The 12,045-nt window shown below is 38.7% G+C and overlaps 1 protein-coding gene across 1 annotated transcript in view; it reads right to left on the minus strand.

Moving 5' to 3' along the window:
- The window catches only part of YAP1 (Yes1 associated transcriptional regulator), a 140,647-nt gene that overhangs the window by 122,530 nt on the left and 6,072 nt on the right, over positions 1-12,045 (minus strand). Inside the window, exons 3-4 of the mRNA XM_040257781.1 lie at positions 11,514-12,030; positions 9,265-9,515 (exon numbers count right to left, since the gene is read on the minus strand). Coding sequence (XP_040113715.1) covers positions 9,265-9,515; positions 11,514-12,030 — 768 coding nt within the window. The remainder of the gene's footprint in view (positions 1-9,264; positions 9,516-11,513; positions 12,031-12,045) is intronic.

A 12,045-nucleotide genomic window follows, 5' to 3' on the forward strand; every position in this document is an offset into this window, starting at 1 on the left:
CAGATGGGGATATGGGAGGTGGGTTATCTTCAAGCACAGAGGACAATGATACTAACTTTATCTATCACTGTGCAGAAACAACGATTACTGCGTGACCCATAAGAAGAGATCTGTACCAGTCCTAACAGGAAAGTCTGCATACCCCTACAACTGGGAGGGGTCAACAGTGATCTATCTATTACATCAGCTGGCGACCATCCAGACTACACAATTTCGGAAATATAACCTGTATCAGTCTGAACATGTGTAGAGGAAAAACAGAAACATCTGTATCTTGGCCAACTTTTCCCCAGTTTTTTTTTGTTTGTTTTTAAAATGAAAAAAAAAAAAAAAAAAAAAGTTATCCAGGAAAGCTTGGTAAGTTTTAACTGTGACTCTATCACTGGTAACAATTAGTTCCAGGCATTCTCAGAAAGCTGTTTTAGCTCATTTCTAACATTAGTACTTTGTCATTTTAACACACTACCTTACATATTTAACTAAGATGTACTGATTCTGTTCCATTCCTCTACCCCATTCAAATCTTTTACCACCCCAAAGTATCCACCTTTTCAGTATCATTTAGCACTCTTCTCTGATGCTAGAGTGTTCTGGTCTGGTTTTGCGTTGGTCATTTAAGATTTTATGCAGATTTTAAAAGGTTTGCTTCTTCTTTTTCTATCAAGAATTTCCAACTTTTTAAACTACTCAAGGAAGAGACTGCTGAAAAAGTGGATCTGAAGAAATTCAACTTGCTACCAAAGGGTCCTAACACATCTCTGTTACTACCTAAGGTGAATCCATTTTAACCTAAACCCAGTTTTCATAAAATTCTAACTTTTTACACGTCCATGGCTTTTTTATATGTAAACAATACTCTCTCAATATCACTGTATGGCATCTACAATGGCCTGTCAAAGGCAGCACAGGTCACTTTTCCAAGCCATCAAGACAGCAGTTGTTAGAGAGCAACCACCTAAACTGAGGCAGGGTCACACTGCGTGCCTGTGGGGGCCAGCCCACGCAAGGACACTAGTAACTGTTTAATGAGTTTAGACATGCATACTCGTTTTCTTTAACATCTGTGTTGATAAAAACCAGGTGAAAGGAAAAGAATGAAAGAAAATATATCTGCTGATTTCATAAGGCTATTTTACTTTTAAGCCCTACTTTTTAAAGCAGTGGATACAAGACAGAAAACTAGAAAATGACATGAAAAACAGATAGGATCAGCTCCATTATTATATGTACAGATAGAAATTAAGTTTCCAGGCTCTGTGCCCCTTCACACTTTTCAGGATCCAAATCCTCTGAACAAACTGATACACTGCCTAAAGCCAACCACCCTGCTATCAGAGCACACAATTCCCTCCTTTAGCAAAATCTAATATGACGACTGAAAGTAGCAAAATCGATGCTGAAAGAGACCAATGACACTGAATTAATCGCTTGCCTGGTGAACGCATTTATTTAAGTATTGATTTAAAAGCTAAGTCAAATCATATGAATTTGTCAGTGGTTACTGTTTGGAGCTTAGAAAACTGGCAACTTAAAAATTAAGCCTATCTTCAACTTTTTAAAACCTACTGCACACACTCCCTTCCCTGGCCTAGGCAGAAAATGTGAAATTTATGTTCCAGAGAAGTGGACTTAGAGGGTTTGGATTCATGTTCCTGGCACAGCAAAGAGCAAGGATGAAGCCCCAAACACTAGCTGCCAGTCTTAACACGCATTCCATGGCCAGAGCTCTAGCGAGGGGGCTGGCAGATTTTATCTGGAGAAACTGGCCACTACAAGAGAGCTACTGACATTTAAGGCTTCCCACCACTTCAGGGCCTGGCTGGTTCCTGTTACATCACTCTCCAGTGAAGCCCACTTAAGACACCGCAAGCAGAAGAAAATTTAAGAAGAAACACCTACTGTAGTATCCTTAGAGAGCTATGACATTACTACATCCATGAAATAAGAACAGTATGCTATTAAAAAATAACCAAGGAACAATGAGCTCAGAAGAGTCCTTGGAAATTAAGAACGATAAATATCTTTCTGGAAAAACAAAAAAGCAATTGAAAGTTAAGAGTTGAAAGAATCTCCCAGAAAGCATAACAAAAGGCTGAGAGAAGGAAAAACAGGATGGAAAGATAAGAAAATTCAAGAGCTATTCTGACTGGCAGGGATTCCAAAAACAGAGAAGACATGAAAAAGACTGGAAGAAATTATCCAGGAAATAATAAAAGACCCCAGGAGTGAAGTACAGGGAAACAACATTGCAAAATTTTGAAGGGCACCATTCACACTGAGGATTGAGTTTCCAAACAACATGATCTTTACAATGAATTTTTTAAAGTGCATACCAAAGCATACTATGAAATTTAAGACACCCCCCCCCACCAACCAAAAATAAAGGGGAAAAAAACTAAAATCACCAAAGAAAGCAAATCGGGTTTAACTGTTCAATAAGAAGATAGCATAAAATGGAGTATTACCTTCTAAACTCTAATGGAAAATAGCTTGAGTTCTACAACCAAACTGCCATCAGATGCCAACAGATAAAAGATACTTTTAAACATAAAAGATCTCAGCAATTAGCTACCTACACCCTTTTTCTCAGCAAGTTCCTGAGAAAGTTCAACTATAAGAGTGAGTAAATCAAGAAAGAGAAAAATAGTAAACACAGTATCAAACCAAGAAGAGTGATACAGGGACTTGCCAGGCTGAGAGTGAAGCCAAGTCCTAGTAAGATGACTGTGAAGCAAGCTGAAAGCAACCCATCTAGCGCAGGGCAGGAAGACAAAAGGTTCAGGGATATCTCCAAGGGGCCAAAAGAGCAACAGGAATACAAATGAGAAAAATGAGGCACTAATTCCAAGAGAATATCCAAGTTGTTCAGAAAATCACATTACATTATACAACTCGGCTGCATGCAAATCCTAGAGTCTTAACAATACTAGTAAGAATACTAGCAAAACAGTTTTAGCAATTACAGTGGCAAGGTAAAGGAAAGGGGAATTTTAGAGGGCGCAGAAAAAATTGTAAATGGTAACATATTTTATAAATACATAATTTTTAAAAAGAGGAAAATCTCAAAAGAACTGGAAGTGTTTGCCTCTGGAGAATGTAAGTCAGAGACAAAGAAAAGTTCTGTTAAAACTGCTCTTTTCTTTATGACCCTTATAGCAGCAAGGGATTTTCTGAATCTATGTATATGTTACTCCCCTAAAATTAAATTGCAAAATATATATTTACAAATGACGCTATATAAACATGAATGAATCTTCAATCACCTTTCTCTGACAGAAATCTAGTGCTTCCTAACATTATTCTTTCCTGAATCTTCCAATTCTCTCTAATGAACACGTATTACTTTCATAATTTAAAAAATACACTTTTGTTAAAAATCCACAAAATCAGATACATGGGAGAAGAAGCAAAGGAAGGAAGGACAGTTTTATAAATATAAAACAAAGGAACCCCACATTCATGCTTCTACAGAAAAAAAAAAAAAAAAAAAAAAATCCACCTCTTACCCCTACCTCCTAAATGATAGGATTTACTAAATTCTTTCCTCAAACCTTACTTCATATTATAGTCGCCTCAGGATATGTGAGAAGTTAAAATTTCAGGCAACTTTCTAAATACACAATTAACTGTGTGAAGGCTCAAAGTAGCACTCTGAAGACAGACACTTTCACTCCAAAGCCCAGATCAACTAGTCTATAGCAAGTCTTCATGCATGTACCAAAAAGCTCATTCTCTAAACATGTATCTATTGGTTAAACAAAGACCTTACTTTAAAAGTCTCCTCACTCTAGGTTAAGTAAGATATTGCAAGAGCAGAGAAGGAGCTTCTAACAAACTGTACCCTCACCACACTCAAAGCAAGATTTAGTTGAAAAATTTGCTAAGTCTATTGAGTAACACTATCCTGTGCAGAGAAAAAGCCCACTAAAGTGAAAATGAGCAGGTAATAGTACTAACCACAAACACACTGAAAATATTTGGTAGAAGGAAATAGTAATATTTTAAATAGACAGCCCTATTCATTTTGCTAATTTGCAACACTATTCAGAGAAACATCGTCTTATCACTTGATGTGTTAAAGACTGTGATTCTTCTCATGCTAAACGCCAAATAAGGATTAAACTACCGACCACTTTTTCTTGTCAAAAATATTAAAGGGAAGGGGGAAGAAAAAGACCATTGTGATTTATACCAAACTTCTTTTGTTTGCTTTCAGAAGGGGTCAAGCCCTGCGCAAATAGAAGTGCTTCCATGGGGATAGTACTGTTCCCAGGAAACTTTGTGCTACAGTACTTGAGCATCCAGAACCATGAAGTAATTCTTCTTCATAAAAACAGAAACGTCCCTTTCATGGCTTGAAGTTCTGATTAATCCGCGAATCAGAAGCCCTTTTTGTAAAAACTGCATCACTTAGTAACCACAGTTATAGAATCACACAGCTCTTTAAGACTTTCTTTTATATGTGCTACTCAACTATTATTAAACTTTCAAGTCATAATTAATGGCTAAATTATACTATCACTTAAGGTAGCAAATTAAGTTTGAATAATCTTAACCCTTAACAACTGATTTTTGAAACAACTTCACTTTGATTTGCCCTAAGTCTAAACTTCACAAATATTTTGACAAATAGATTACATTTAGAGCTTACATCTTCTTAAAAATCTGAAGGTAAAATGGAATTCAGAGTCATACTAGCATTACTATCTTAAGATGCTAATTTATTTTCCCCAACTACAATGTAAAACATACTTTTCTATATTATTAACGAGAACTGATCTCAGAGTTTCAAGAAGTTTTTAAAGTTTCAACTATTTGACTATCACCCAGGCTTTTTTCGACAGTTAACATGAAGCTTCAGGGGAGAAATATTCTAACATTACTTTTTAAAGAAAATTTGCCTACTGTCTTGCAGCTAACTGAGTTTGCTGCAATTAAACTTCTAGTTTAATAAAGGTCAAGTACCTGTCTTAGTTCACACTGACAATACTCATTATTTTTAGGAAAGTAAGTTCTATGCTACGTTTATTGTCACACTCACTATCTTCCAACTGTTTTTCCCTGCCACCATATTCAACACTTTCGCGTAAATCTGTGGCACGGCAGGCCATTCTTCCCGGGGTGCCCACCCACTGAGCAGAAGGAAGCATTTTTCCTGAGAGCTGAGGGTGTTCTTTCATCTCTCTCCACTCAGTCTCAATCAGAGAGACAGACGGGTAGGTTGGCCATCCCCTCAGACAGGGAAGTAACTCTGGGGATTTTTAACACTAAAGTACAATTGACTTACAACATTATATTAGGGAAATATTTTGTGACTGCAATTTCAACTGTTTATGGGCTCGTGTCCTCACCCTCCCCTCTTTTCTGGGTTTTGTTTTTTTGCAGCTTAGTCAACAGTTACGGGCAATATCACAGGCTTTTCATTTTTAAAGGGAAATCATTTGGGTTACATTTGATATAGCAAGAAACCAAAGGAGCAGATTAGCCTCTCAATAAAACTGTTCCTTTTAAAAACGCCTAATATTTGTTACAGTAGCAATACACATATGTGTTCATACTCTTCTAAGTGTTTGGGACAAGATGCAAGATCAAATCATTATAATAAGAAACAATTTAATTGATAATATGTCTCCCTAATTAATACATGTTTGAAGTAGCTTTACTTAGGGTAGAGGAACATTCATTTTGAAAACAAGGTAAGGGTCAAAAAAAAAGACTCCAATCACTTACAGCAATTAATAACACCTAGAAGGCAACTTCATTTAATGTTGGAATACGGGCTATGCTGTGAAATGTCAAAAATCTCTGAAAAGATAACCTTTTTAAAACTGTGAATCAAGATACTCAATATACTTGTTAATAAAATCACAGCCACAAGAAACCTTGCATCTTCGAGGTTTAAAACCAGAGTCCAGTTATTTAGAAAATGATAAAAAAACAGAAATGAAACAAAATGACCTCTTAAAAATTAGAAGATTATTAAAACAATGAAAATCTACACATTTTTAGAATCACTGGATGAGACTTCTTAAATCAAATTATAAGTTCCTTTATGCTACATTTTACATAAGAAGTTCTTTGTATGTCATAACAGTTACAGAGCATGAGTCAATAAAACAAATTGGAGAAGTAAGAACACTCTTGTAACCAGAGATATAGAATTCTAATTCAGGAAGTTATTCAGCAGCTTATAAAGAAATAGGAAGTTGTTGACCAACTACTTGAAGAACTATTTCCTGTAGGAAAACTGTAAGACAGATGAAGAAAGCAGTAATTCTCAAAGCAATAAAAGAATTCTCTTAAAGCTCAATACACAATTTTGAAGGAATTCGTTTTAAACAGTAAACTCAGTAGAACAAATATTATACCTAATACGCAGACTAAACTTAAAATACTTCACAATCATACTAGAACCTGAATATGTGTCACTGATAAATAGCTAGGACCATACTTCCACCTTATCACTTGCCAACCTAAGGCACGAGTCTTCTCCATAAAATCTCACTGATGGAGGCAGGGCTTTAAAAGTCCCAACAGCTGCCTGCCTGCAATCCTTCAGTAGTTATGCTGCCTTGAAACAACAGGATGGGCCAACTAACTTCAAAGTCATTTATCTAATGTCACAAGACGACAATCAGTTGCTTCCAAAGTAAATGTTTCTAAGTTTTAAATTATATCATCTTGCAAATTTGGCATTTATGGTCAGATTTCTCTATGCCAAGTGTGTACTTCAACACATTATATACTTTGTAACTTAAAATTGGTGCCAACAAGTATCTAAAAAAAATGTATAGTAAGGCGCAGCTTTCACTGTTGGAATGACTGTGAAGTCTCTAATTTAAATCTTCATTCTACATCTAGCCAGCAATAAGAATCTTCTTTAGATACAAGAGGAAAGTGCTGCTGATTGCAAAGAGAGCTTGACTTTAAAATATCAAACCCAGAATAAACATGAACTTTGACAATTAACAACCCTGCTCCAAAGACTTCATTTATTACCTTCAACTCTAAGTCAAGGCAGATACTAACTCATTTCCTGTGCAATACACAAAAATAAGTTGTTGAGGACAACTCACATGCCCCACGACATCATGGAAATAGCTACCAACTGGATGTGAACTAATCTTTCTATAACTCTTCTCCAACTTACACACTGCTCATAAAGCAGATCCTTGAGAAGATACTAAATTTGTAAGTCTACATCCAACTTCCACAGTCAGTGCTTAGGGGCCCTCTCTGTAATTCCTGATGTGTACCAACTAACCCATGATTTTGCTTTTACTGACCAAGATCCATCCATAAGGGGACATCTTTTTATTTCTGAAGGTTTGATGTGAGCCAAATATTCCAGAGTCAAAAATCTTCATGATTCTTATCACATAATAAATCTAATTTTACTTCCAGTGAGAATCTCTCAAAAATCTTGAAAAACAATCATGCTCATCTATCTTCTTTCCAGTTTTTCTTTTTCATGGTAACCACTACCCATATGGCATAACTTTCTGATCATTTTGTCCTGGTTTACCTTCGCCAGAGGCTGACCTGAGTGGGGTGTCTGGGGTGGGGGGTGGTGTATGTGTGTGTATCCTTTGTTAATCCACCTTTGAGAAACACTTTCTCAAAGAAAGCGGCACTGGAAAGTTTAAAAAATAAAATACAGAACATTTCACGTCAAAACAAAAAGATCATTAAATGTACATACATAAAAATGTAGGCAGATGTCACCTCAAAGCAATTATTACAAGATACAAAAGATGAAAAGGGGAGCATAAATGTTGCTCTTTAATCACAGACTTTCAGCTATAACATCAACCAAAGAAGAGAGGCAAGCCAGCTATTAAACTGTTTAAAAATCTCCCCAGGTCAGCATGCGACCCAGCAGGGAGAGCTTCAGAAAAGTACAGCCTTTCTTTTTCCTAACAACCTGGTTTGTTTCCACCCCTTTTCCCTTCAAGACGCATCCCTCACAGCGAGCAACTCTTTCAATCATTTACTGTGGATGTCTGCTTCAGAACAAATGATCTTGCTCATGCAGATGAGTTTGCCAGACTTGTGTGTACCTTCCAGTCTCAGGCTCTTTATTGTTCTGGTTGAAACCTGACCCTCTGAAATGGATACCGGGACACCAGAAAACGATTTAAAAAAGAAAAAAGTTGCAGGAAAGGGGGGCAAAAAACTGCAGAAACTTTTCAAGATCAAACTTTTCCCTCTGCTTTTCTCCTAAATAAGCTTGTCACAAAACTGTATCTTACACTGTAAGTTAACAACCTGCCCTGAAAGGCAATATAAAATATTAAGATATACAACAAAACAGTATTATTATTATTGTATTATCTGATCTAATGAATAAATGTTACATTTGCCTTGGGAGTAGACTGTCTAAGACAAATGTCAATCAAAACTTGGATTGTTTTTATTATCTCAACATGATTGAACAGAACTAAGCAACTTTTTGAAAATATCAATTTCAGTCTATAATTACTTATAGGAAACATTTTGTATATACTTATGCCAAAGAAGCCAAATAAAAATATTAAAGTCTTATCCATAATTTCAAAGTGAGAGGAGACAAAATTCTACTTTGATCTTTTCAGCTTCAATGAAAATTTGCCATTTTGTTAAACACACAAAAAAAATAAGGCTGAGAAAAACAAATAACCCAAAAGCCTTGTTTTTGTTTACCCAGAGAAGAGGGATTCTATTTTGAAGACCTGCTGGCTCAAAAGAAGTTTGACTGAACTGCTGTATATCAAATATGAAAACGCATATTTCTCTTTGCTTTTTGAGGGAGAAAATGCATCAAACTGCAGCTAAAGGGTCTGTCATCTCACACCTACAATACTGTTAAATCAGACTTCCAGGGAAGTCCTACTTATTTTTATAGTTCTTTTCTACCAGTAAAATGTTTAAAAAGGTAAGTAGTGCCATACATACTTCATAAAACTATGCCAGCCTACTAATTCTCACAATGTGAAATTCTTCACGGGATCCTTTCAGTTTAGAGCTAGGCTAATTAACAGGTTTGGCACAAACTCAAAATGAGAACATCCTAACTGCCACAAAAAAAGTTTAGTAAGAGGCTATGAGCCAGGAATCCATAAAGCTTTCAAAATATTACCCAAAGAAGGTATTTAGGTCGTACTATCCTGGGGAAAAAAAAAATTATGGAAGAGATCACTGAGCTTGACATAAATATTAAGGAAAATATAAGAATAAATCATATCTTGGTGCCAGAAAATGATCCCCCACCCTTTTTCCACTTACTTTAAGAAGTATCTCTGACCAGAAGATGTCTTTGCCATCTCCCAGCCGGCTGGCAGAGGCACATCGTCAGGGATCTCAAAGGAAGACTGTCGAAGGTGCTGAGCAGCCGGTGCAGCTGCCGGGCCGGAGACCACTCCCGTGGGGGTCAGCGTCCCTGGAGACACGGCTCCCAGCTGCAAGGACGCGGGGGACGAGTGAGCCCGCACGTGCTGCGGAGTCAGCGCTCCAGCGGTGCCTGCATCCGTACTGGCCTATGGGGAAGGTGAAAACAAAGACTTATTAAAATACGTTCTCAAAGAGAGTCCTTGCAAACTTCTTCTAAATATTTGGTCGCCATGAAATTCTAAATACCAAAGGTAAATTTCAACATCTAACAGAGGAATACAGGTTGCAGATGGATACTTTTAAAAGCCGAGGTAAACGCCAAGGCAGTGTGGGTGTTTTTCCAAGTTCTGAACTGTTTTAGGTATAAACAAAACCCAAAGAATCAAATAACTATGTACTCCCCACCTTTTTTCAAAACTAAGTTTTACGTAATTGTTTTTTTCTAAGCCAAGCCCTAAACACAAGACAGGTGTCATTTTTTTCTCACCATGGACAAATGTCATCAATACAGCAACCATCAAAATTTATACAACTTTTAAGAACTACAAAAGATCCAGAAACATTCAAAGATTCTTTAAAAGTCACCTAATGAATGAAATATAAACCCTGCCATACATTTGTACCTAGATGATAAAGATGTCAACAATGTAACCACAATGGTAACTTAAGAATTTACATACTTACATATTTACAACTGTGTAGCAGCAGAAAAACTGCTCAAGTCACACCCTAAAGATATGGGTTTCAGTCCAACCTGGACACACTGAACAATATCTTACTCTCTGAGCCTCAAGATTTCTCATTTGTAATACTTTTCCCCCCACGATGGAAAAATGAGGCAATAAATGAACTTATATTCAAATATTCAATAATTTGTGAACAACAGTATTTACAACCCCCATTCATACTATTCATAAGCAAATGTAGTTATATAATTAATTAGAGTTAGGGTTTGTTTTATCAAAAAATTAAAATTTCCCAGATTCATATAACCAAGAAAAGAGACTGAAAGCAATCAGCAAGGGCATCTATGCCTTGCTGTTAAATCATATATATTCTGAGTTTCCAATCAGAATAAATTGGAATTTAAGACTCATTAGCAGAAATAAAAGTCTAACTTACAGATGCACACTTGGTCAACAAACGCATTAAAACAAATAAAACTATAGTAAATTGTGAATATTATGAATCCATAAACTGCTGAAACAAACTTTCATGCAATCATTTACTAGAAGAATAGGTACACTTTTCATGGCAATTCTTTTCGGCTTATAGATGCCATAAAATGGGGAATTCAATATCCTATGGGTATTATACTTTTGAAACACATTAACCAGCAGCATAGCTGTGCAGACAGTGGGGTGCAATGCCAACACACATTTTTACCCATGAGTCCGGAAACTCATTTCCAGGGGTAAGAAAGAAGCGCACCTAAGTCTACTTCTTACAAACTGAAATATTTAGGGCAAGCAGCTAAATTGTTTTTCCTTCCTCTCCCTTAACCCAGGTTTTTGTCAGCAGGTTAAGTGAGTTTTTCTGAGTTCCCAAACCCCTTGGTCTGAGGGAGGAGAACTTATCACAGGCCTCCAAATAGGAGGGGCGATGGGAGTGGGGGCGATAAGTGTTCTTTCCGCTCAAGTTACAGCCGAGGGGACTAACTTCATCACAGTTATTTGGAAAACCAATTAACTTTTGGGCAAACTTCCTATGCTGAAGTTTAGCCTGAAGCAAGTTCTTTTTTAAAAAGGAAGGACAGAAAGAAAAGTCTCCCCTAAACAAATCTTCTGGGACCGATCGGAATGTTAACACTTTCATGATACACAGTTGCACTTCAACGCTGGATCACGTTGACAAAATAATCGAACGCTGTGTATGTGGGACAGCCATGTTCATATCCTCAGTAAGAATTAAAGAGCAATGGCGAGCTTCGAATTAGTCATCGCTTCCCAAACATTAACTTCTAATCACAGCTGAACTAGGCAGGACTCGGCCTGTGAGTCAACCTGCGGAGCGTTATCAAAGACTTGTGTTAAACCCCAAGCGCGGTGCAACCCAGCCCAGAGCCCGCGCGCCGTGCAGATGTGGCCCATTTAAAAGCATTTCAGCGGACTGTAAATAATTGTCCGCCGTGGTGAAGCCAGCACGTGAGCCCACTGCGTTTCGGGGAGAGTGAGCCTGCGCGAGTTGCAGAGCGCAAGGGGGAAGGGCCGGGGTGAGAGCGCCCAACTCCATAAACAACTTCCAGGAAAGTCTGGATCCTGTGCTCGGCGAGCGCCGGGGCCGCGAGGAGGAGAAGTGCTCCCGGGAGGGGGAGGGGGACAAAGAGCCCGGGACCGCCCGGGCCGGTTCGAGCCCCAGCTCTGCTCCACGCTGGCCAACGAGGGCACGACTCCGTGCCTCCCGGGGAGACTAGGGGGCCCGGGAGACCCCGGAGGAGAGGGGGCTCGGGGCGCGACTCCGCCTGCGGAAGCCAGGGCCGCCCCCGCTCGCGGCCCGGCGGCGGGAGCGGAGGTGCGGGGCGCGCGCGTATTGTGCGAGCCCCCCGCGGCCCGGCCGCCTCGCCCGCCCCTGCTTTCCCCCCGACTCCGCCGGGAGCCCGCGGGGGAGGAACGAAGGTAGCAGGCGAAGCGCGCCCCCGGGGGCTGCAGCCGCCGAGACGGACTCCCGGGGGCGGGG

This window comes from Oryx dammah, unplaced genomic scaffold (genome assembly GCF_014754425.2).
Source record: "Oryx dammah isolate SB20612 unplaced genomic scaffold, SCBI_Odam_1.1 HiC_scaffold_17, whole genome shotgun sequence".
NCBI lineage: Eukaryota > Metazoa > Chordata > Mammalia > Artiodactyla > Bovidae > Oryx > Oryx dammah.